The sequence below is a fragment of the Neoarius graeffei genome, chromosome 9 (assembly GCF_027579695.1).
Source record: "Neoarius graeffei isolate fNeoGra1 chromosome 9, fNeoGra1.pri, whole genome shotgun sequence".
Taxonomy (NCBI): domain Eukaryota; kingdom Metazoa; phylum Chordata; class Actinopteri; order Siluriformes; family Ariidae; genus Neoarius; species Neoarius graeffei.
In genome coordinates, this window is record NC_083577.1 from 87,020,650 (window position 1) to 87,044,065 (window position 23,416).

At 40.9% G+C, this 23,416-nt stretch overlaps 1 protein-coding gene across 1 annotated transcript in view; it reads right to left on the reverse strand.

The window, feature by feature from the left end:
- The window catches only part of thsd7ba (thrombospondin, type I, domain containing 7Ba), a 480,459-nt gene that overhangs the window by 66,438 nt on the left and 390,605 nt on the right, over positions 1 to 23,416 (reverse strand). Inside the window, exons 20-21 of the mRNA XM_060930603.1 lie at positions 10,816 to 10,931; positions 9,614 to 9,731 (exon numbers count right to left, since the gene is read on the reverse strand). Coding sequence (XP_060786586.1) covers positions 9,614 to 9,731; positions 10,816 to 10,931 — 234 coding nt within the window. The remainder of the gene's footprint in view (positions 1 to 9,613; positions 9,732 to 10,815; positions 10,932 to 23,416) is intronic.

The following is a 23,416-nucleotide window of genomic DNA, read 5'->3' on the forward strand; positions in this document are numbered from 1 at the left end:
AATAAAATATGGAATTTTGAAACTTCCACATCATTGCATTCCGTTTTTATTTACAATTTGTACTTTGTCCCAACTTTTTTGGAATCGGGGTTGTAGCCAGGAGATACTTTTCTTGGAGCAAATTTGATCAGATATGACAGTTTGACACATAAATCAAATACACGCAATGTGAGTGGGAAGATGACGGCCAGATGGCTTCACTCTGACAAGTCGATGAGCTCTCCAGATTTTAAATACATAGATGACTTGCAACTGCTTGATCAAAATGTTCTGCGTCATGAGCGTCCGCCATGATGGTGGATAAACAAAGCAACTAGGATGGCAGCTGCTGAAAGCGTGTCTGTAAACAATGCTGAATTTTCTCAGTATTATCATGATTTGAACACTCAAGCAAAGATTCAATACAAAGAGAAGATAGATATGTGTGGTTTTGACCCATATTATTTAAAAAAGTCAGACTTTTCTGAAGATAAGATGCTTCTTAGACCGACCATCGAATACCCAGATATCGCGTTCTATCTGGTTTGGCTGCCGAAGAATCAAGTCCGACCTTGGATGAAACACAGCCCATGTTCTGAGTGGGCGCCCAGTCTGGATTGTTTCTATCGTATAATTTTGCTGGCGCTCCTTGAAAAGAAATGTTAATACACATGTTAAAATTATAACAACGACCGAGTGAACCACGACAAGAAAGAACGCTCATTTTATAGCAAAATTCTAGCAATACGAAATAAAATTCTTCCATGATATTATCGAGAAAGCTTTTGAATCTCACCTGAGATAAAATGATCACTGCAAACACGAGCTGTTTTGGTTTTAGCCTCTGTTAGATCAGCCCTGCCGATGTTGTTCAGCTGCGCTCATCTCCTCTCCGTACTAAACCTCAGAGTTTCCTCGCCCTCTTTCCGAATCACGGACAGAATTCTAAAAAATTGGAACATGCCATGGTCACGAGTCCTGTTGTGACCACAAAGATACGGCAGAGCTAAAAGAACGCTTAAAGCAGTGGAAAAACAAAGAGAGTTGCTAAAAAACGCATGACTATGTTTTGTATGGAATGTCGCTTGACCCTGCATTTGTATCTCCACCAACATGGCCGACATCCGGGTTTCTATTTTGCTTTGACGTCACTTGCAAGTCAAGGATAGAGCTCAGTGGGTGGAGCATGTTGTACAACCCCGATTCCCAAAAAGTTGGGACAAAGTACAAATTGTAAATAAAAACGGAATGCAATGATGTGGAAGTTTCAAAATTCCATATTTTATTCAGAATAGAACATAGATGACATATCAAATGTTTAAACTGAGAAAATGTATCATTTAAAGAGAAAAATTAGGTGATTTTAAATTTCATGACAACAACACATCTCAAAAAAGTTGGGACAAGGCCATGTTTCCCACTGTGAGACATCCCCTTTTCTCTTTACAACAGTCTGTAAACGTCTGGGGACTGAGGAGACAAGTTGCTCAAGTTTAGGGATAGGAATGTTAACCCATTCTTGTCTAATGTAGGATTCTAGTTGCTCAACTGTCTTAGGTCTTTTTTGTCGTATCTTCCGTTTTATGATGCGGCAAATGTTTTCTATGGGTGAAAGATCTGGACTGCAGGCTGGCCAGTTCAGTACCCGGACCCTTCTTCTACGCAGCCATGATGCTGTAATTGATGCAGTATGTGGTTTGGCATTGTCATGTTGGAAAATGCAAGGTCTTCCCTGAAAGAAACGTCGTCTGGATGGGAGCATATGTTGCTCTAGAACCTGGATATACCTTTCAGCATTGATGGTGTCTTTCCAGATGTGTAAGCTGCCCATGCCACATGCACTAATGCAACCCCATACCATCAGAGATGCAGGCTTCTGAACTGAGCGCTGAGAACAACTCGGATCGTCCTTCTCCTCTTTAGTCCGAATGACACGGCGTCCCTGATTTCCATAAAGAACTTCAAATTTTGATTCGTCTGACCACAGAACAGTTTTCCACTTTGCCACAGTCCATTTTAAATGAGCCTTGGCCCAGAGAAGACGTCTGCGCTTCTGGATCATGTTTAGATTCGGCTTCTTCTTTGAACTATAGAGTTTTAGCTGGCAATGGCGGATGGCACGGTGAATTGTGTTCACAGATAATGTTCTCTGGAAATATTCCTGAGCCCATTTTGTGATTTCCAATACAGAAGCATGCCTGTATGTGATGCAGTGCCGTCTAAGGGCCCGAAGATCATGGGCACCCAGTATGGTTTTCCGGCCTTGACCCTTACACACAGAGATTCTTCCAGATTCTCTGAATCTTTTGATGATATTATGCACTGTAGATGATGATATGTTCAAACTCTTTGCAATTTTACACTGTCGAACTCCTTTCTGATATTTGTCGGCGCAGAATTAGGGGGATTGGTGATCCTCTTCCCATCTTTACTTCTGAGAGCCGCTGCCACTCCAAGATGCTCTTTTTATACCCAGTCATGTTAATGACCTATTGCCAATTGACCTAATGAGTTGCAATTTGGTCCTCCAGCTGTTCCTTTTTTGTACCTTTAACTTTTCCAGCCTCTTATTGCCCCTGTCCCAACTTTTTTGAGATGTGTTGCTGTCATGAAATTTCAAATGAGCCAATATTTGGCATGAAATTTCAAAATGTCTCACTTTCGACATTTGATATGTTGTCTATGTTCTATTGTGAATACAATATCAGTTTTTGAGATTTGTAAATTATTGCATTCCGTTTTTATTTACAATTTGTACTTTGTCCCAACTTTTTTGGAATCGGGGTTGTAAATAAAAACTCTACACGAAAACAAAACCCCAAAAAATACAAAAAAGCAACAAAATATAGAATAAAAGGATTTGATTGTAAGAATGTATCTTTTTTATTTTTCAAGAATTATTATTATCATCATCGCATTTTTCACAAATTGCTCCTGTCATTTCGCCGGTTTGTTTAGATTCTAAGGGGAAACGATTTTGTCGGACGTTTTGTATAAAGTTTTTATTGATTGAATTTGCAAAAAATGAAAATAAAAATGCTCTGTTTCTCAAAATCCAGTGAATGTGGAGAGAATAAAACAGTTTTTCCTCTCAATCTCATCGTACATGGATTATAGACAACTCGGTGCTACGCGCCTCGTCGGATATCAGCTCATGTACGACTCTATTTTGTGGAATAACTGTTATATATTGTGAAGTTTTCTGTAGGAATACGGTTATTCAATGTTTATGGAAGGAGTCTTCAGTTTCAGCACTTTGTAACACTCCGCTATAAAGTTTTCTGATATCTTCAGGTCATATGAGTTTACGCTTCTTTGCGGTTTCTCTATAATGAAAAAAAAAAAAAACCAACAAGCTGCATTAAATGTTGTTCTATTAACTTCAAAAGAGAGGCTGCGCGGGAACAACTGTTCAGAGCTGAGATAGCAACTAGGAACTGGTGTTTCATGTACATTCCACAACATAATATAACTATAAATGGATAAAAACTACACTGTGTCATTCTCCATTCAATAAAACATTGTGATTGTTGGGAAATTGTTCTCATACAGGAGGAATAAAAACGTCAGTTTGTGCTGTTATGGGAAAATAATCCACTTCAGGATGGTAAAAACAGTCACTCCACTTCATCAGCACCATGTTGTTGATTATTTAACTGCAACAGCACCACACACGCTTTTTCTTTTTCTTTTTTTATAGAAAGTGATAAAACTCTCATTTGCCCCGCGTATCCGTCTGGATGAGAGTTGATGAATGCTATAAGGTTTATTCTAGACTCTCATCATGTCGTATAATCATACACATCCTTTTCCTCACACACACCTCTGCTTTTCTTGCTCTGGAATCTACTTTTATCTTGTGTTGTGAGTCTTCCTGACTCTGCACAATTCCCTTTCTTGGTAATGGGCTTTTCTTTGCTTGAGGAAATGCAGCGGCATTAGCATGCGACTCGGCGAGTGCTCTGCGTTATTAACACTGTGCTATAAATCATAGTTGGGGATTACGCGTTAATGATCCTGGCCCGGTCCTCCCCCGCTCCCCTCCTCCTCCTCCTCCAGGATGAATGATTCATCGGTCATAGTAAATAAATATTTATTTTTACTAATAACATTGTCATTAGTGCTGTTGCTAATTCAGAGTCAGTGAGGACTTGTTTGGCTCAGGTTTCCACCTTACTAAGAAGTGTTAATGCTTCACGCTGTAAAACACGCTCTAATTGGCAGAGTTGGACGAGCAGGAGAGCGTCCCCGCAGTCCAAACGGCCCGGCTTCAGCTGGTTACTTCACTAATTAGAAACATTCACTGACCATCATTAATCTTCAGCCGGCCGAAGTCTGGAGCGCCGTTAACTCCACAAATCTTACAACATACTGTAGACGCAGACAGAGAGAAATAGAGCACACATTTAGGAACAAATGGACAAAGGCAGGGATGAGTAGATCTACTAAATTATCTATCTATCTATCTATCTATCTATCTATCTATCTATCTATCTATCTATCTATCTATCTATCTATCTATCTATATTTTATCCTTTTTCAATCTGTCTCATTCTCTCCTTGTCCAATTGTTTCTCTCTCTCTCTCCATCTGTGGTTGGTAGAAGAGAGCAACTGGACTTGCTGGAAAAGTCTTGACGACGTTTCGCCTCTCGTCCGAAAGGCATCCTCAGTTCTGTCTGACTAATAGGGAGTATCAGGTATTTATCCTCTCATGGATCATCATAGAATCCGAATCAGAATGCTGATGGCTGCATTGTAGGTGGCTGATAGATGTCATAGACACCCACCTCTGTTCAGTGATGGTCGTTCCAGGTTGACAAAAATGAACGATCCTCTCTGGCTAAGATGTCTGCCAGTTTTCTGGAAGTCCTCTCATACTCCCGCACCAGTCGAAGGGAACTCATCATGGAGTCTATGATGATCCATGAGAGGATAAATACTGGATACTCCCTATTAGACAGACAGAACTGAGGATGCCTTTCGGACGAGAGGCGAAACGTCTTCAAGACTTTTCAAGCAAGTCCAGTTGCTCTCTTCTACCAACCACAGATTACTATGTACAACCCCGATTCCAAAAAAGTTGGGACAAAGTACAAATTGTAAATAAAAATGGAATGCAATGATGTGGAAGTTTCAAAATTCCATATTTTATTCAGAATAGAACATAGATGACATATCAAATGTTTAAACTGAGAAAATGTATCATTTAAAGAGAAAAATTAGGTGATTTTAAATTTCATGACAACAACACATCTCAAAAAAGTTGGGACAAGGCCATGTTTACCACTGTGAGACATCCCCTTTTCTCTTTACAACAGTCTGTAAACGTCTGGGGACTGAGGAGACAAGTTGCTCAAGTTTAGGGATAGGAATGTTAACCCATTCTTGTCTAATGTAGGATTCTAGTTGCTCAACTGTCTTAGGTCTTTTTTGTCGTATCTTCCGTTTTATGATGCGCCAAATGTTTTCTGTGGGTGAAAGATCTGGACTGCAGGCTGGCCAGTTCAGTACCCGGACCCTTCTTCTACGCAGCCATGATGCTGTAATTGATGCAGTATGTGGTTTGGCATTGTCATGTTGGAAAATGCAAGGTCTTCCCTGAAAGAGACGTCGTCTGGATGGGAGCATATGTTGCTCTAGAACCTGGATATACCTTTCAGCATTGATGGTGTCTTTCCAGATGTGTAAGCTGCCCATGCCACATGCAGTAATGCAACCCCGTACCATCAGAGATGCAGGCTTCTAAACTGAGTGCTGATAACAACTTGGGTCGTCCTTCTCCTCTTTAGTCTGAATGACACGGCGTCCCTGATTTCCATAAAGAACTTCAAATTTTGATTCGTCTGACCACAGAACAGTTTTCCACTTTGCCACAGTCCATTTTAAATGAGCCTTGGCCCAGAGAAGACGTCTGCGCTTCTGGATCATGTTTAGATACGGCTTCTTCTTTGAACTATAGAGTTTTAGCTGGCAACGGCGGATGGCATGATGAATTGTGTTCACAGATAATGTTCTCTGGAAATATTCCTGAGCCCATTTTGTGATTTCCAATACAGAAGCATACCTGTATGTGATGCAGTGCCGTCTAAGGGCCCGAAGATCACGGGCACCCAGTATGGTTTTCCGGCCTTGACCCTTACGCACAGAGATTCTTCCAGGTTCTCTGAATCTTTTGATGATATTATGCACTGTAGATGATGATATGTTCAAACTCTTTGCAATTTTACACTGTCGAACTCCTTTCTGATATTGCTCCACTATTTGTCAGCGCAGAATTAGGGGGATTGGTGATCCTCTTCTCATCTTTACTTCTGAGAGCCGCTGCCACTCCAAGATGCTCTTTTTATACCCAGTCATGTTAATGACCTATTGCCAATTGACCTAATGAGTTGCAATTTGGTCCTCCAGCTGTTCCTTTTTTGTACCTTTAACTTTTCCAGCCTCTTATTGCCCCTGTCCCAACTTTTTTGAGATGTGTTGCTGTCATGAAATTTCAAATGAGCCAATATTAGGCATGAAATTTCAAAATGTCTCACTTTCGACATTTGATATGTTGTCTGTGTTCTATTGTGAATACAATATCAGTTTTTGAGATTTGTAAATTATTGCATTCCAATTTTATTTACAATTTGTACTTTGTCCCAACTTTTTTGGAATCGGGGTTGTACCTGGATGACTGAGTATCTTCACAGATATATCTCTCTCTCCATCACTCTCCCTGTCTATTTGGTTCTTTGACTGTCTGTCTCTTTCTCTCCTTGTCTGTCTGTCTTTTTTGTCTCTCTCTTTCTCTCTGTCTGTCTCTGTCCTTGTCTGTGTCCTACTTTGCCCTTTTCTCTCTCTGTCTATGCTTCTGTCTGTCCCTTTCTGTTCCCTACCCTCGTCTATTTGTTTCTGTCTCTCTCATTCTCTGCTTGTCTGTCTGTCTGACTTTGTCTCTCTCCTAGCCTATCTCTCTCTCTCTTTTTGTTTCTGTCCTTGTGCATCTCCTTCTCTACCTTTTTCTCTGCATTTCTTTCTGTCTGTCTCTCTGTTTCCCTTTTTATATCTGATTCTGTCTGTCTGTTTCTCTGTGTTTTCCTTTCTCTCTCTCTCTGTCTCCATGCAGGTTAAGTAGACACTGGAAACAGGATGCTTCACCTCAGGTGTTTCTCTAAATTGGGTGGTTAATAAAAGGTTAGAACTCTAAAACTTGTTCCTGTTCCCCTTCTTTCTTCATCTCATTTGATGATTTTCCTCCCAGGTGGCATCTCTAAGTGGCATTACACACTCGCTCACAGTGTGTGTGATGGTTTATAATGAAGGTCCACTCAATCTCACCCTCTCCATGAAAATCACAGTAGGGTTTTTGCTGGAGTCTTGTTAATAGGGTCAACTCTGTGTCCTCTCATTGAAATGTCCTGAAGTGTTCCTGTGGTCTCAGGTTCTGATGATCCTGCTCTCATGGAAGTCACATTTGAACGTTTCTGATATACAGTATATGAACACATATGGTAGCTGCTCATTAAGGGTGTTTTGAAGTGTGACCTTTGGTGAGCCCAGGTTCCCAACTATGACCACAAGAACACTTTCACCACCTCCCTCAAAGTGTCATATTGAGGGAACATAGAACCCAGGGTTCATACCATCTGGGGAAGAAAAAGCAGGAAACATACTGGGATATGGTAGCCTTGGGAAGACATAGTCTTTGAAATGTAGGACCCTAAGAATATATACAGCATAGAGCATTTGGAGTACATTACCCATTAAAAGTGGGACCTAAGAAAATTAAACCCTTTGGGACATATAGGACAATGTAAACAGCAGGCTTTGCAGACATAGAACCCTATAAATATACAGCCCATGGAATATAGGACTCTAGTAAAATAATACCCTGGAAATTTAAGATAGGACCTGAAACATAGGATCATGGGAACTTCGATCCCTATGAATATGTCAAGTCAAGTAATGGTCCCTCCCATACCAGGATCTGGTCTTCCCAGGCAGTCCCCTGTCCCAGTAACCAGCTCTTGAGGTTCATGGGTGCAATGCTGATCAGTAGCCCTCGGCCTCTCACCTATTATGTAGCTAGGGTTACAGTGAGGGGCAGGTCCTCTGGTAACTACGAGAGTTTGGCTCCCCACTTGCATCTGCATTGCAGCATGCCTTGCCAGATGGCAGCCATTTTTATGATGGTCTTTGGTATGATCCAACTGCAAGTAGAACCCACAATCTCCCGGTCGAGAGGCAGACACACTAACCACTAGGTCAGCTCGCGATCCCTATGAATATAGTACCCTTTAACATAGGACCCTGGAAAATAGAATCATGGGTATTGAGACCCCTGGGAACATTTGCCCTGGTTCAGGACACACTTAGAAGACAGGGGTTACTTCATCTCTATTGGCACCTTATGAATCAGGGCAAACCACCATGTTTTACAAAGTCCAACAAGGATCGGTTCTTATGCTCCTTTTGTTCAACTGTACATGCTTCCTCTTGAAGGAAAATATAAGACCTAGCAAAAATTCAACCCTGCAAACATCGGATAACGGGAATAACGGACTCTGGAAACAGGACCATGGAAAACCGAGGACTACAGGGCCCTGGTAATATAAGACTTTGGGAGTATTGGACCCAGGGAACAGTCAACCATGTAAACATAAGAGATTGGGAACATAGAACCCTGGAACATAGAACATAGGCTTCTTAGGAAAAACAGACCCTGGAAAAACACAACCCTTGGAACACAGGACTCTGGAACTGTCAGTTCTGATGAATATATGGGATGCTGAGAACATAGAACCCTGGAAATATAAAACAGGAGTGTTATAAAACCCCAGGGGCATCAGACCTGAAAGACTGAACCCTGGAAAATACACAGTGTGTCCCAATTTGCATACTTCCATACTTACACTTGCTATTTTGAGTACATAAATACATTTACACTGACACGTGTGGCAGCATGCAGTGCACTATGAGACCCGGACGGTGGACTCAAAATGTTGAGTGTGCAATGCTTCACACTTCTCACCCTCAATGGTCACCATCTTGGCTACATAATGGAAGGGTAGGGACCACCAACCTGTTTTCAACCAGTCGGAGAAGGACATGCTGATACAGATGGTGATGTAATTTCCATGTCACATGAAATGTCTATACACACAATCAAGGACAGTTAAAAATTTGTTCATTTTTATGAGCGCATAAAAAAAAAACAAACAAAAAAAACCACCTGGCAGATAATTTTTGGCGAGTGATGCAACAATCACGGTCAAATGTTGCGATCATCATTTCCTGTAAGTTCACAACTTACTGTGTTTGATTTGAAACAACACTACCCTGTCGAAATTCATGCACTAAGCAAATATGTACGTAGTGTGTACAGTATACTACATGGAAGTGTATTAATGAAAATATGCAAATTGAGAAACAGATATAGACCCTGGGAAAACAGGACCTTTTCAAATAGGAATACGGGACCCTGGAAAAACAGGACCTGAGTACTGGAATAATCTGACCCTATTTCCTCATTATTGTAGTTGGATTTAGATGTAATCTAAATTCCAAAATCTGCTATTCCCAGTTTTATTCATTTTCAGAACAAACTGTGTTATGTGTACTAGATTATAAAAGTGTTCTTAAATTCGCACCCTGGTTTCCACAGGTGTGTGAGCACTCGGTCCACTGTGTCCATTCAGAGAGCATGCAGCTGATGGGACAATCCACATGGCAGGTTTCACTGAGTGTCCAAGGCTGAGGAAGTCCCAACTAAAACAGGAAGAAGTATTAATGCTAATCCCTGATCTTGTGTTTGAGTCACAACCACCTTTAATTAATCAATACACACGAAAAAAAAATTAAATCATACTGAATTATAGGACAGAAAAAGTGTGAAATAAAAGTAATAATACAATGATCAGCATTTGGGTTGCCAGATTGACTGTTACTATTACAAACTCATGTTCCAAAATGATGAATTTATGGAGCTACACTATCAGCCTGAGTGTTATTTAATAATAATAATAATAATAATAATAATAATAATAATAATAATCGTTTTTTATTGCATTAGATAAAATTACATAACCTATGTTACAATATAAAATAAAAAGATTACCAAATAATAAAGTAATATCAAGCCAAACATTTCTAGTATAATATTTAATACTAAAATGTAAAAATACTACATAAAATAGGTAATTACTACTACTAACTTTAAAATGTTCAAATTAATTGCAGTGACTGACATTTCTACACCAACTATAAGAACTATCAGAAGAACTAATTTTAACGTGAAAGACATTGACTTTGATGTAGAAATGCCAGTCGCCGCAATTTATTATTATTATTATTATTATTATTATTATTATTATTATTATTATTATTAATTTATTTCAAAGCATTTCATCAGGGCTCAATGTTCTAACTATAAAAATAATAATGATCTGGACAAATAATAAATTATAACAATAAAAGCATATGTATATTAATGTTTACATATATTAAAAATATGAAAACAAATTAATCAAAATGAAGCCTAGTATTCAAGTTGTAAGAGAGTTATAATAATAATAATAATAATAATAATAATAATAATAATAATAATGATAATAATAAGTAATGTATTTTTCCCAGCCCAATCAGATTAAGAATTAATAAGATTCAGAGGTGAATTTGCTCAACCTGGCAACTCTGATAATAATAATAATAATAATAATAATAATAATAATAATAATAATAATAATATCAGTACTGGTTCATCAGTGGCAGTGTACATATACAGTATAAATGAAGATGGACTGTAGTGTGTGTGTGTGTGTGTGTGTGTGTGTGTGTGTGTGTGCGTTTTCACCTCCTCACACACACTCAGATATGCCAGTTTGCTGTCACTGCGAATACAGTCAAGCAGCCGAGTCCTGGTCCCCTCACCACACACAGCATGCTCACTCAGCATGCAGCTACTCCAACCTGAAACACACACACACACACACACGCACATTAATATTAATCTGATATAGTACATCTGTCTTTGTTCTGTGTCTGTTCCGCGTCCTCTAATTTCTGCTTCGCCTCTTGTCCCACTCTGCATTAGCGAGTACTTTCACATGAAGATGTGAAGATTAAAAGGCCGATCTGAGCTTTATAACATTAGAGCATCACACGCCGGCTCCATGGGGCTCTAATGGTCTGTGGAATTGATATGAGTGTGCATATGATCTCAGCACTGCTGTGGGGGAATTCTTTTTATCACTTAACCCCCGCCCCCACCACCACCACCTTTACCCTCCACCTGGAGACGAACTTCCTGTATATGCATATGGAGCTTCTGGGAAAGCAGATGAGGACCTGCCACTCTGAAAGCATCCATGCTATATTGATGGATTGTGGTGTTTCTGGGGAGATTTTTAAGAATATAATCCTAATTTTAGAGCACAGCAGATCACCATTTTAGTGCGTCGCAGGTTATTCGAAGCTTTAATACAAATTACATCAACAGATATTTTAGAACCCATTAGAAGACAAACCACTTTAGGACTTCTTGGGGTAAAGTAGATTATTAGCTCAGGGAGGTTTATTTTAGAACACGATACATTACAGAATTCTTTACGGAGTGTCTATTTGCATCCGGGTGAGAGTCCTGGTTAGGGTTAGGGTGTAAATAGCATTGTTGGCTGTGGACACCTGGGTGCTTGTCTTGTCCTTCGGTGGTGCTATATAGACCTGGGTGTAAATATCCACACTGGCTATCCACCCGGGATGCAAACAGCTTTGCTGGATACTGACGCCTAGGTACACATAGCACCTTCCAAAGTTTCAGACACAATTTAAAATGTAGTCGATTTAGAGCACAGCGGATCACTAGTCATTTCAGGACATGGTAGATCATTCGCCATTTTAGGACACTGTAAATCATTAAACATTTTCAGGCAGAATAAAGCCCTTGGTAGTCTGTGGCATTAAATAAACATGATTATTATGCATACAGGACACTTTTCCCATGGAATAAAAACGTGTTCTATTCCCTTCTAGCGGACTTCATTCATTTGGTTTGACAGCATGCAATATTGTTCTCATATCGCTTATCCTACATGTATTATGTCACTCTACCTAATGGAGAATGAGCGTTGAATATGGTTTATGAGATTGCATGATTGTCAAGACAACATGATGTCACACGTCGGAGATGTAAAACTTACGTGCGAGTGAGCGACTGTGACAATTTGTAAACAAACATGGCTGCCAGGTTTGCTTCATTAAATACGGAAGATTTTGAGAGAATTTTGAAAGATGCGTTGAACACCAAAAAGGAATGTATAATAATAATAATAATAATAATAAACGAGACCGGGCGGCACGGTGGTGTAGTGGTTAGCGCTGTCGCCTCACAGCAAGAAGGTCCTGGGTTCGAGCCCCGGGGCCGGCGAGGGCCTTTCTGTGTGGAGTTTGCATGTTCTCCCCGTGTCCGCGTGGGTTTCCTCCGGGTGCTCCGGTTTCCCCCACAGTCCAAAGACATGCAGGTTAGGTTAACTGGTGACTCTAAATTGACCGTAGGTGTGGGTGTGAGTGTGAATGGTTGTCTGTGTCTATGTGTCAGCCCTGTGATGAGCTGGCGACTTGTCCAGGGTGTACCCCGCCTTTCGCCCATAGTCAGCTGGGATAGGCTCCAGCTTGCCTGCGACCCTGTAGAAGGATAAAGCGGCTAGAGATAATGAGATGAGATGAGATGAGACCGTCAATGACGGTGTAGCTCAGTCTGGCCCCATCAAGTCCAGAAGGAATGATCTGAAGTGGACCACCTTGTGCAGTTCTACTCTCAACCAGTCCTGTTCAAATATTTGCCAGAAAGAATCCAAAACGGCGAGGAATTGACCGAGAAGAAGCAATTTTTGTTGAACTGCTTAAGGCATTAAGGCTTAATTAGTCCATAACATCATTAATAACTGTAACAAAGCAAATCTGGGTAGAAGTTATATGCACCCTAGGTACCCCTATCTTCATGCCAGAAAGAATCAAAATTGGTGAAGAATTGAGGGAGAAGAAATTTGTGCGAAAACTGCTCGTTAGGGATTGATTAATTGCTCCATATCTTCATTATTAATTGCAATTATGCAAATTTGGTTTGAAGCCATATGTCGCACCCCAGGCAGACCTACCTTCCTGGCAAAAAGAATAAAAATCAGTGAATAATTGAGAGCGAAGAAGCAATTTTCATGAAATGTGGATGACGCCAGATGGATGACGGACAACACATGATGGCATAAACTCATCACCTGTCAGCCAAATGAGCTAATAATAATAACATTGGCTGGCTTTTTTTTCGTGGTCTATCAGATATATTCCATTCAGCTACTCGTCTTTGACTCGTTCAATATCATGCTAGCTGAATGGAATATATCTGATATACCATGAAAAAAAGCCAGACAATAATATTTAAATATATGCACACAAGACACTTTTTCCATGGAATAAATGGTAAAACAGTAAACAGTGGACTGGTTTCATTGAAGACTGACATAGTTGACTGTAGTGATAAGCAATGCGCTCTCGCAATCATACCAGTTCGAGTCAAACTAAACAACTCCAATCACGTAGTCCAGACATATGCTTTCCTTGGCCCAGGGAGTTCGGCAACATTTTGCACAGAACAGCTTAGAAGGAAGTTGAATGCCAAGGGCAAGAACACACAGATACTTCTGCGCACAATGGGGCAAAAAAAACCTGTGAACAGCCTAGTAGTCAAGGGCCTGGCAGCGTGTAGTCTGGAGAGTAAGGACTTCATAGACCTACCAGAAGTTTTCACTCAGCAAGAAATTCCAGTCAGCAAGGAACACATCCCTAGACAAGATGATGTTAGGAAATGGCCCTATCTTCAGGATGTCTGGATACCCAACATTGATGCTGGAATTGACCTTCTTATAGGGATAAATGCACCCAAATTAATGGAACCTTGGAGAATCATCAATAGCCAGGGTAATGGGCCCTTTGCTATCAAGACAATGCTAGGTTGGGTGGTGAATGGACTTCTCCATAGTTATGATGCATGCTTCAACAAGCAAGGTCAAAAACATGTCCATGTCCATAGGATATCTGTTGAAAAACTGAGTGAGCTTCTAATTCAGCAGTACAACCATGATTTCCCTGAAAAGGGTTTTGAGGAAAAGAAGCAAATGTCAGTTGAAGGCACCAGATACATGCAAATAATGGAAAGCTCTGTGAAGATGGTTAATGGACACTATCAGTTACCTTTGCCATTCAAGAAGAACAATCGTACAGTACCAAACAATCGTCTCTTGGCAGAGCAACGTGCCTTGTCATTGAAAAGGAAGTTTCAGAGGAACAGCGACTTTCACAGGGAATACATAGCCTTTATGGACACCGTTCTGTCAAGTGGACATGCTGAACTTGTGCCATAAGCCCAACTGAAACAGGAAAATGGAAAGGTGTGGTACATACCTCATCAAGGTGTGTTTCATCTGAAGAAGGGGAATTTGCAAGTGGTGTTTGACTGCTCCGCAGCTTATCAAGGGACCTCACTGAATACTGAGCTCCTTCAAGGCCCCAATCTTACAAACACCTTACTTGGAGTTTTAGTCCGCTTTCGCCTGGGCAGAAATGCCATCATGGCTGATGTGGAAAAAATGTTCCATCAAGTGAAAGTCCCACCTCATCACGTGAACTTCCTGTGCTTCCTTTGGTGGCCTGATGGGGATATCAGTCAACCACTGAAAGAATACAGGATGGTGGTACATCTTTTTGGTGCAATATCAACATCCAGCTGTGCAAGTTATGCTCTGAAGAGGACAGCTGAGGATAACATAGGGTGCTTCTCAGTTGAAGCAACTAACAACACAGTCAAAAACAACTTTTATGTGGATGAGCTGCTGAAAGCTGTTGATACAGAAAGCCATGTTATTAAAAGGTCATAGGCAATGGTTTTCAATTTATGCACATTTAAAACTTTATATGTTAAAAAACCCTCTGTAATTTTCTTCTGGTCCCAAGAAGTATTGTTAATAAGTAATAATTAAAATAAGTTAGTACGGATCGCGGCAAATTTCTGTTCAGCTTTTTTCGTGACCACTCGGCGCGTGACATCATTCAAGACAAACAAACCGCTTGAGTTGAGTCCACTTCTGTTTACTTGCATTGCCGTTCGGCTCGAGTGCAGATGTGCGTTCGGGAATTTCCAAAGAAAAAAACCCATGCCTTATTGTTGTGCAGTGAACTGTAACAACGGGACCGGTTCAGGAAGAAGTTTTTACCTTTTTCCAAAAGAGGAGAAGAGGCAGAGAGAGTGCACTGGCTTTTTCCGGAAGAGGAGAAGAGGTGGAGTGAGAGGATTGGCTTTTTCCGAAAAAGGACAAGAGGCGGAGCGAGTGGGTTGGCTTTTTCACCCGCTTGCCTGCCATACTCACCTGCCTGCTTATCATCCCATCTCAACCAAAAAGGTACAATTAAAATTTTCTTGGATAGCCAGTCAAAGAAGCATGAAAATCAAGTCCAATTAAATGGCTATTTAACCAATTTGGAAATTTGAAAATATGCCATTACAACTGTAATTCAGCACTAAATAAATAAACTGAAAACTGACACCAAAGATGCGCTGAACACCCGAAAAGCTATGAAAACTTCATTAGATATTCTTCACGCATATTTACAAGAGAAAAACATACCAACAGACATCGAAAAACTGAAAGAGACACGTCGGAGATGTAAAACTTCAACAGTAGCGAGTGACTGTGAAAATTTGTAAACAAACGGCCGCCAGGTTTGCCTCGTTAAAAGTGGAAGATTTTGAGAGAATTTTGGCTGCCAGGTCGCTCCGTTGTGTGTAGCTGTCGATGTTGATTTTAAAAGTAACCAAGTACAGTGGTGCTGGAAAGTTTGTGAACCCTTTAGAATTTTCTATATTTCTGCATAAATATGACCTAAAACATCATCAGATTTTCACACAAGTCCTAAAAGTAGATAAAGAGAACCCAGTTAAACAAATGAGACAAAAATATTATACTTGGTCATTTATTTATTGAGGAAAATGATCCAATATTACATATCTGTGCGTGGCAAAAGTATGTGAACCTCTAGGATTAGCAGTTAATTTGAAGGTGAAATTAGAGTCAGGTGTTTTCAATCAATGGGATGACAATCAGGTGTGAGTGGGCACCCTGTTTTATTTAAAGAACAGGGATCTATCAAAGTCTGATCTTCACTACACATGTTTGTGGAAGTGTATCATGGCACGAACAAAGGAGATTTCTGAGGACCTCAGAAAAAGCGTTGTTGATGCTCATCAGGCTGGAAAAGGTTACAAAACCATCTCTAAAGAGTTTGGACTCCACCAATCCACAGTCAGACAGATTGTGCACAAATGGAGGAAATTCAAGACCATTGTTACCCTCCCCAGGAGTGGTCCACCAACAAAGATCACTCCAAGACCAAGGCATGCAATAGATAGTTTTCACTGACGTCACGGCATTCCAGGGAACGCCCCCCAGCCACCATCTTGGGGGGCAAACAAAACGGACCATCGCTACTACCGGCTACGTTATCTCGGACGAATTTATGAAGTTATATAGTCAGTTTTCTAAAATAAAGATCAATGTTGGCAAAATCAAGCAAACAGAAGTATATAGATACAACCCCAATTCCAAAAAAGTTGGGACAAAGTACAAATTGTAAATAAAAACGGAATGCAATTATGTGGAAGTTTCAAAATTCCATATTTTATTCAGAATAGAACATAGATGACATATCAAATGTTTAAACTGAGAAAATGTATCATTTAAAGAGAAAAATTAGGTGATTTTAAATTTCAGACAACAACACATCTCAAAGAAGTTGGGACAAGGCCATGTTTCCCACTGTGAGACATCCCCTTTTCTCTTTACAACAGTCTGTAAACGTCTGGGGACTGAGGAGACAAGTTGCTCAAGTTTAGGGATAGGAATGTTAACCCATTCTTGTCTAATGTAGGATTCTAGTTGCTCAACTGTCTTAGGTCTTTTTTGTCGTATCTTCTGTTTTACGATGCGCCAAATGTTTTCTATGGGTGAAAGATCTGGACTGCAGGCTGGCCAGTTCAGTACCCGGACCCTTCTTCTATGCAGCCATGATGCTGTAATTGATGCAGTATGTGGTTTGGCATTGTCATGTTGGAAAATGCAAGGTCTTCCCTGAAAGAGACGTCGTATGGATGGGAGCTGTTGCTCTAGAACCTGGATATACCTTTCAGCATTGATGGTGTCTTTCCAGATGTGTAAGCTGCCCATGCCACATGCACTAATGCAACCCCATACCATCAGAGATGCAGGCTTCTGAACTGAGCGCTGATAACAACTTGGGTCGTCCTTCTCCTCTTTAGTCCGAATGACACGGCGTCCCTGATTTCCATAAAGAACTTCAAATTTTGATTCGTCTGACCACAGAACAGTTTTCCACTTTGCCACAGTCCATTTTAAATGAGTCTTGGCCCAGAGAAGACGTCTGCGCTTCTGGATCATGTTTAGATACAACTTCTTCTTTGAACTATAGAGTTTTAGCTGGCGACGGCGGATGGCACGGTGAATTGTGTTCACAGATAATGTTCTCTGGAAATATTCCTGAGCCCATTTTGTGATTACCAATACAGAAGCATGCCTGTATGTGATGCAGTGCCGTCTAAGGGCCCGAAGATCACGGGCACCCAGTATGGTTTTCCGGCCTTGACCCTTACGCACAGAGATTCTTCCAGATTCTCTGAATCTTTTGATGATATTATGCACTGTAGATGATGATATGTTCAAACTCTTTGCAATTTTACACTGTCGAACTCCTTTCTGATATTGCACCACTATTTGTCGGTGCAGAATTAGGGGGATTGGTGATCCTCTTCCCATCTTTACTTCTGAGAGCCGCTGCCACTCCAAGATGCTCTTTTTCTACCCAGTCATGTTAATGACCTATTGCCAATTGACCTAATGAGTTGCAATTTGGTCCTCCAGCTGTTCCTTTTTTGTACCTTTAACTTTTCCAGCCTCTTATTGCCCCTGTCCCAACTTTTTTGAGATGTGTTGCTGTCATGAAATTTCAAATGAGCCAATATTTGGCATGAAATTTCAAAATGTCTCACTTTCGACATTTGATATGTTGTCTATGTTCTATTGTGAATAAAAAATCAGTTTTTGAGATTTGTGAATTATTGCATTCCATTTTTATTTACAATTTGTACTTTGTCCCAACTTTTTTGGACTCGGGGTTGTACATTAGACGACATCTCACGACAACGGTATGCAGCCAAACTGGCCTTGATTTGGGGAATTGACCCCTACGAAATGGACAAAGATGCATTTTCAAGTGACTATGCAGGGCTGCCAAAGCCTGAAACTGCCAAAGCCTGCTCCAAAGCCTGAAACTGACTTCATCAAACTTTAAAGGCTGTCTGATATATACAACTTTATATATTCACAGCGTGCCTTTTGGCGGATGCCGCCTGAATCGCGCAGATCCGATTTTTTTTTTTTTAGGGGGGGCGTTGGAGTGTCTGATTATAATTTCAAAGTAAATTCTGTATTAAAATTACTAAATAAGCAAATCCGTTACAGTCCATGAAACAGGAAGTATAAGGATGAGAAAAAAACAGGTTTTTTTTTAAATTTACTACAAAACCAAGATGTGTGTAACAAACAATATAACAAAAAACATACAACATTAGTGAACCAGAACATGGGACATTCAATAAGGGCTAGGGACATGATACTGGGGGGGGGGGGGGGGGGGGGGGTGTTTATTAAAATGTATGTGTGTGTGTGTGTGTGTCTGTGAGTGTGTTAGAGGGGGATGTTTGAGTGTGGGTGTGAGGGGGGTATTTGTGTATGCGTGTGTGTATGTGTGTGTGTGTGTGTGTGTGTGTGTGTGTACACATGAATACATATGTACCGTATATTATCAGTTTAGCAATTATATAAATGATATGTGAGCAGAAAAGTCCGGGGCATGGGGGATTAGGATGAGTCCCACTGGGAGGGAGTGGAGGAAGGGAGGAAGAGACAAGGGAGGGAGAAGCAGACTTCGGGCAAACTGATGCACCCCCCAGACACAATCACACCCCCAAGAGAAAAAAATAAATAAATAAAATAAAATGGAGGGGGGGGGGGGGGGGGGGGGGGTAAGATGACTTCCTCTGACCACTCCAAGCCCCAGTGCATCAGAGGTACAAACCGAACCCTAACGGGAGGAGAGGACAGGAAAGGGCCGCCGCAGAGCTCCCCAGACCACCCCCACCCCCACCCCTGGCCCCCACCATCCCGAACAGAACAGGAGCCCAAGGCTCCCCCAATCCACGCGCCTCACTGGCCCTATGATGTGTTTTATCTAATGTCTAAATGCATTAAAAAGAGGGGGGGCAGAGCAGAGAGAGAGCCTTACTAAAGACTCCCCCCCGACCCACCCCCACCTTTCCTATAAATTGAGATTGTGATTTTTCTAAGATGTGATGCATTAAAAGAAGTGAAGCGCAAGCTGATTCGGGCCTTTTTACAGGCCACTCTACAGAGCGCCCCACCTCGGCCCTTACTTACTGGAGGTGTTTATGTTATTGAGTGGGAATGTACCTTCCGAGTCAGCTAATGTGGAGCGTTAAAAAGTGAGACACACAGAATGGAGGCAGCCCGGTCCATTCCAGGGGAGGATGGGGTCCGCAGCAGAGGCAGCGGGGGAGAGGCCCCACCACGGCCCCACCATGGCCAGAACCCCCCACACAAGTCAGCCAGCCCCCGACCCCCGGAAGCCAGAGCAGTACAGAGGAGAGACTGATGTTATGTTGTGTTTTGGATGGGGGGCGCGGGGGGGGGATAGATAAACAATGGAAAAGGGGGGGTAGGGGTGGGCGGGGGGTGTGGATCTCATCCTGTCTCAGGCAGAGAGGGCCAGCAGAGCGGTTATAACTGTAAGAAATTGGAAAGTGATGACCAGGTTAGGTTATTATTAGATGGGATATTAGAGGTTTCTAATGATATGTGGTCCAGTAACAAGTTTTTCCAGGCAGATATGTGAATTTTGTTCTTTGATTTCCAGTTTATGAGGATAGTTTGCTTGGCGACAGCTAGCGCAACCAATAGGATGATGTTGTTAAAGTGATTCAAGGTGGATACAGTGGTATCTCCAAGCAAACAGAGCGATGGAGAGGTTGGGATGCAGCAGCCAAAGAAAGTGGAAAGTAGATCTGTTACCTGCTCCCAAAATTGTTTGATGGGGGTACAGTGCCAGAGTGCGTGAATATAGGTGTCCGGGCAGTTTTGAGTACAGTGAGGGCAGATGTCTGTGGAAAAACCCATGCAAAACAATTTGTGGCCTGTGAGATGAGTCCTGTGGATAATCTTGTATTGGATTAATTGTAGGTTGGTATTTTTGGTCATGAGAAAGGTATTTTTGCCGACTTGAGTCCAGAAATTGGCATCAGTAGAGATAGAGAGATCTGAATCCCATTTGGCAGATGGTAAGCTCATACTGGTATCAGTTTGTATCAATAACTTATAGATTTTGGATAATAGCTTTTTTGAAGAAGATATATTAATAAAATTTGAGATGGGTGTAGTGAGTTCTAAATTGGGTGTTGAGGTATTCATTGTGGATGTGATTGTTGATTTGATCTGTAGATATTGTAGAAAGTGCTTGTTGGTGATGCCGAATTTCTGGACCAAGTCCGCAAATGTGGAAAATTTGCTGTTCGTAAACAAGTGCTGTAGGTGTGTAATGCCTTTGTCTTTCCAGGTGCAGAAATTAAGTGTTTGTTTGTTGCAAATTAAATCTGGGTTATTCCAAATTGGGGTGAGCTTTGAGAGTGAGTGCTTTGTGTTAGTGATGTTGTGGAATTTCCACCAGGCTGTCAGACCCGAACAGATGGTAGGGGCTTTGAAACAGGGGTGTTTTTTGATTGTTGGAGTAAGGAATGGCAGATCTGAAATCAGAAGGTCATTGCAAATTGTCTGTTCTAAGTCCAGCCAGATAGTATCGGATTGGTTATGATGGGTCCATCTGTGCACATATTGGAGATGATTTGCCAGACTATATAGAATGAAATTTGGTGCTTCTAATCCTCCTAGGGACTTGGGTTTTTGAAGGGTTGCTAGTTTAATTCTGGGTGTCTTGTTTTTCCAATAGAATTTTGTGATTGCTGAATCTAGAGATTTAAACCAGGATGTGGGTGGTTGTATTGGGATCATTGAAAAGAGGTAATTAACTTTGGGTAGAATTATCATTTTGATAGCAGATATACGACCCATGATGGAGAGTGGAAGGTTTGTCCAGCGTTGCAAATCATCCTGAATTGTTTTTAGAAGGGGGGAAAAGTTTAGAGTGAATAGATCAGACAGCCTGGGGGAAACTCTTATTCCTAAATAGGTGATGTGATCGGTGCATAGTGAGATAGGAAGGGTGTTGGCTGCTGCATTCCCACTTTGTGGTTTTAGAAGGAGAGCTGATGATTTATTCCAGTTGATTGAGTATTCTGAAATATTGGCAAATGAGTTTATTGTTTTTATTGTTTCTTGTAATGAACTTACTGGGTTTTGAAGAAAAAGTAGAATATCATCTGCGTAGAGGCTTATTTTATGATGCATGTTTTTAGTCTGAATACCTGTGATTAGCGTGTTTTGGCGTATGGCTGCAGCTAGAGGTTCAATGAAAATAGTGAACTATAAGGGGGAGAGTGGGCATCCTTGTCTAGTCCCTCTGTGCAAAGTGAAGTTTTGGGAAACTAACCCATTTGTAGTGACGGTGGCTGATGGTGAATTGTATAGCAGTTTGACCCAGTTGATGAATGAGTCCCCAAAGCCAAACCGCTCTAATATGGAAAACAGGAATTTCCAATTGACTCTGTCAAATGCTTTCTCTGCATCTAATGTAACGATGACTGTATTGTTTTCCTGAGTTATTGAGTGGTGCATTACATTAAATAACCTGCGTGTATTACTCAAATATAGCCTGCCTTTCACGAATCCTGTTTGATCTGGATGAATTATAGAGGGAATAACTTTTTCTAATCTGATTGCAAGGGCTTTGGCGATAATTTTAGTGTCAACATTGATTAGCGATATTGGCCTATAACTTGATGGTAACGTTGGGTCCTTATTGGGTTTGAGTAGAAGTGAGATGGAAGCACTATTAGAGGATGGCGGAAGTCTGGAGTTGTGTTTTGATTCATGGATCATCCGGTAAAAAAGTGGAGCTAAAGTTGACCAGAAATGTTTATAGAACTCAGCAGGGAAGCCATCTGGACCGGGGGCCTTGTTATTTGACATTGTCTTTAGTGCAGCATGTAATTCGTCTTCGAATATCGGGGTTTCTAATGCGATTTTTTGGTCATTGTCAATTATTGGTAGTTGGATGTGGTCCAGAAAATGATTAATGTCTTTACTATCTGGGTTTTTTTCTGATGAATAGAGCTTATCGTAGAATTGGTAGAAAATCTGATTGATTTCAGTTGGTGAGTGAGTAAGCTTCCCTGCTGAGTCCTGTAACGTTGTGATTGTAGATTTTTCTTTGAATTTAGTTTGCCAGGTATTTGCCAGATTTATTGTCATGGTGAAAATGTTCCTGTCTTAGTCAGTGTATTAAAAACTGGGTCCGTTTGTTGATGATTTCATTGAGTTCTGATTTATATTTATCTAATTTGTTTTGAATTTCGACTGATACGTTTGTCATATTAATATTCTCTAAATGTTTAATTTCTTCTTCCAATTGAGTTTCCTTTTGCTTTTCTAAATCGGAAAGCTGCGCACATATGCGCAGTCCTGCACACCGCTCGGGCTGCACAAATGTGCGCAGCTTTCCGATTTAAACTGTTTTTTTTCTCATCCTTATACTTCCTGTTTCATGGACTGTAACGGATTTGCTTATTTAGTAATTTTAATCCAGAATTTACTTTGAAATTATAATCAGACACTCCAACGCCCTCCCCTAAAAAAAAAAATCGGATCTGCGCGATTCAGGCGGCATCCGCCAAAAGGCGCGCCGTTTGCATCCCAAATCAAATCAGAATAGAATAGAACAGAATAGACCTAAAATGTTTTTCAAAAATGACCCTTGCGTGAGTGAAGTGACAAGTTTCAAATAGAAACGTGACAAACGAGCGATATTAAGTGTACATTACAATGTAAACGTACACTCAGCAGTTCCAGTTAGGCATTCTCCAGAGATTGTTCACATGATGTTTTGGTTTCCAAAAACAAACTTAAACACAATTGATTGTTTATTTAAACAACTTACCACTTATAAAATGATCGGAGCAGACTTTGCTGTGTTTGGAAGGCTGATAATCCTTGCGGTTGATTCTCGCAAGCCATAGATTTCTCCTTTGTATGCTGAGTTTGTTTGCTCGCCTTCATGCTCCCGTACAGTGGGAATTCCATAAAAGCTCCGCTTGACTTCATCATCTGACCTATTATGACAGTCGTGAATACAACAGGTGTGCACCA